Source organism: Juglans microcarpa x Juglans regia, chromosome 2S (assembly GCF_004785595.1).
Source record: "Juglans microcarpa x Juglans regia isolate MS1-56 chromosome 2S, Jm3101_v1.0, whole genome shotgun sequence".
Classification (NCBI taxonomy): domain Eukaryota; kingdom Viridiplantae; phylum Streptophyta; class Magnoliopsida; order Fagales; family Juglandaceae; genus Juglans; species Juglans microcarpa x Juglans regia.
This window is the reverse complement of record NC_054597.1, coordinates 25,709,574-25,712,082: the sequence shown is the minus strand read 5'-3', so window position 1 is coordinate 25,712,082 and position 2,509 is coordinate 25,709,574. Positions and strand designations below refer to the sequence as shown.

General features: G+C 35.9%; 1 protein-coding gene across 1 annotated transcript; it reads left to right on the top strand.

Annotated features, from left to right (window-relative positions):
- Positions 1-515: 515 nt before the first annotated feature.
- Positions 516-1,500, top strand: LOC121253689 (UPF0481 protein At3g47200-like). Its single transcript, XM_041153694.1, has 2 exons — positions 516-1,247; positions 1,279-1,500. Exons 1-2 carry the CDS (start codon positions 573-575, stop codon positions 1,354-1,356), a joined length of 753 nt encoding a protein of 250 aa, XP_041009628.1. The 5' UTR covers positions 516-572; the 3' UTR covers positions 1,357-1,500.
- Positions 1,501-2,509: the final 1,009 nt, after the last annotated feature.

The following is a 2,509-nucleotide window of genomic DNA, read 5'->3' as shown; positions in this document are numbered from 1 at the left end:
TTAATATATCAGAATAAACAATAAAATGGTAATAAATTAAAATTTTATGTTATATTAAAATTATAATATATGTAATATATATAGCATAAAAATAAAAAAAAATTACAATATATAATACAAAAAGCTAAATATATATATTTCGCTTCAGTCCAATTCGATTTTCAAATCTTGAAAACTGATACCGAACAGATTTTTAATCGATTTTAGTTTCTAGGAACTGAACTGGTCTGATTTGGTTGGTTTTTCAATTTTCTTACCCCTAGTTGGTTGTTTCTGTCCAAAATAATAACGGAGTCGTTGGAAGTAGTTGCATTTTGTGTTGTTTTTCTGCTAATCATCAGTAGCAATAGAACAGTGGTCGAGCATGAGTACTATATATACTAGTCTTTATCCATGATTGATTAAGTATGCACCTTTTGCGCGCATGCCCGTCTCCTTCTGGCATTGTGCAAGTGACATTTGTTTTTGCCATTAGGAATTTTAAGGAAACTTAACAGATGGAAGAAACAGCGAGTGGGAAATTAATTCGACGAAATGCATGTGCTTCAACAGAAAGTGATCAACACCTGGTTATGAATATCGAGAGCACTAAAGAATTAGAAAGTTCAAAGCCTGATCTCTTGTCACCTCAGCGTTGTATCTACAAGGTTCCAGATCACTTACGCAAATTGAACGAAATGTCTTACACTCCTCGAGTTATTTCCATAGGGCCTTTACATCACGGGAATGAAAAATTGCAAAGTTCCATGGAAAACTACAAAGTGAAATATCTCAATGATTTCGTGCTACGAGCCCAAACAAGCTTGGAGGATTTAATAAAAATAGTAAAGGATAGTGAAGAAATGGTACGTGAATGTTACGCAGAAGACATCGAACTTAACAGCGATGAGTTTGTGAATATGATCCTACGTGATGCGGCATTCATTATTGAGTATTTCTGGAGAAACAGGTTCCCAAAACAATGGACGGCTGAGGACAAGAAATTGATAAAGCCATGGCTAACTAATAGGATGCAGTTGGACCTCCTGTTACTTGAAAATCAGCTTCCATTCTTCATTATTGAGAAATTATATGAGTTGCTTTTGGTCACTGACACAATTAATTACCCACCCTTTATTGAGGTTACCTTTTCTTACTTCAGCTCTTTGAACACTCAAGATCACAAGTACTCTTCTCGTTCGGAGTTCCGAATAATTAAGCATTTCGTTGATTTGCTTAGGAGCTTTTATCTACCTCCACAAGGAAGCGTCTTTGCTTTTTTTGAGAAACAAGGAAGAGTTTCAGAAAGAAAATATCGCCATGATCATTATGGTGAGGAAATGTACTGTGCATCCCAGCTGGCCGAGGCAGGATTGATCTTTAAGAGGGGTGCAAGTAGGTGCCAGCTTGACATAAAATTATTTGAAGACGGAGTGTTGGAAATCCCAGGCTTTACGTTAGACAATAGCACAGAGCTTTATGCTCGAAATCTCATGGCCTCGGAGGAATTGCATGACTATCAAACACCGGCATTTATTACTGATTATTTTCGCTTCTTGGATTTCCTTATTGATACAGACAAAGATGTGGGTTTACTTCGTCGAAAGAAGATCCTTGTTAATAGGCTGGGTGACAACTGTGCTACTATTGTCAACAATCTGTGCTCAAATGACGTCGCAGATACATGTATGTCGCTCTATTACTACCACCTCTGTCGGGAATTAGTTCGTTTTTATAATAACCCTTGGAATTCTTGGAAGATTAAATTAAGACGTGATTTAAGCACTCCTTGGGTAATAGTTACTACCATTGGTGCTATTTTCTTGTTGGTGTTCACATTAGTGCAAACTGTATGCACCGTCATCTCAACGGTAAAATAGAGCATCTGAAGCTGCGTGCGTGCCTTCTTGCAATAATAGATGTTATATATAAAAGTAATCTATCCCACAACCATGCACGTACCTTCAAGGAGGCCAACTTAATTAATTACATGATCCAGACCATTTATTTGGTATTTATTGCGTTGTATATATCACTGATCTTAATTAGCTGGATGCTTATTGTGGCAACTTACTCTGATCTCCTTGTGTATTTTTCCTTTGGAAAACTATCAATATGAATCTACGTACGTGAAATTCTTCTAATATTGATAATCATTTTGAACACATATATAACAAGTGTCCAACTGTGAAAAATCAAGGCAGCCAATGAGTACGATGCTAGATGAAACTCGGAGCCATAAGAACCTAATAGGTCTCTTCTGGTCGTGTGATATCTCATATGATAAGGATAAGGATATGTGATTTATGAGACCCACATTGTTGAAAATGATAAGTTCTTACACTTTATAATATTTTAATAGGACTCTAATTATATATATTATTAACTGATCATTTTAGAATAAAGGCCATATCACATGTGGTTTGGACTTCTCATTAAGGTGTTCCGTACAAGCCGAGACCTAAATTCTAATACTCCAAGCATAAGACTCATAAGATAACCTTAGAAGATATATAAATTCAAAAGAGTC

Excerpts from the sequence above, each read along its gene's own strand:
- LOC121253689 (XM_041153694.1), top strand. The coding sequence starts at position 573 with ATGAATATCGAGAGCACTAAAGAATTAGAAAGTTCAAAGCCTGATCTC. Across the intron at positions 1,248-1,278 it reads ATCTACCTCCACAAGGAAGC|TTTCAGAAAGAAAATATCGC; the intron begins GTCTTTGCTTTT and ends AACAAGGAAGAG.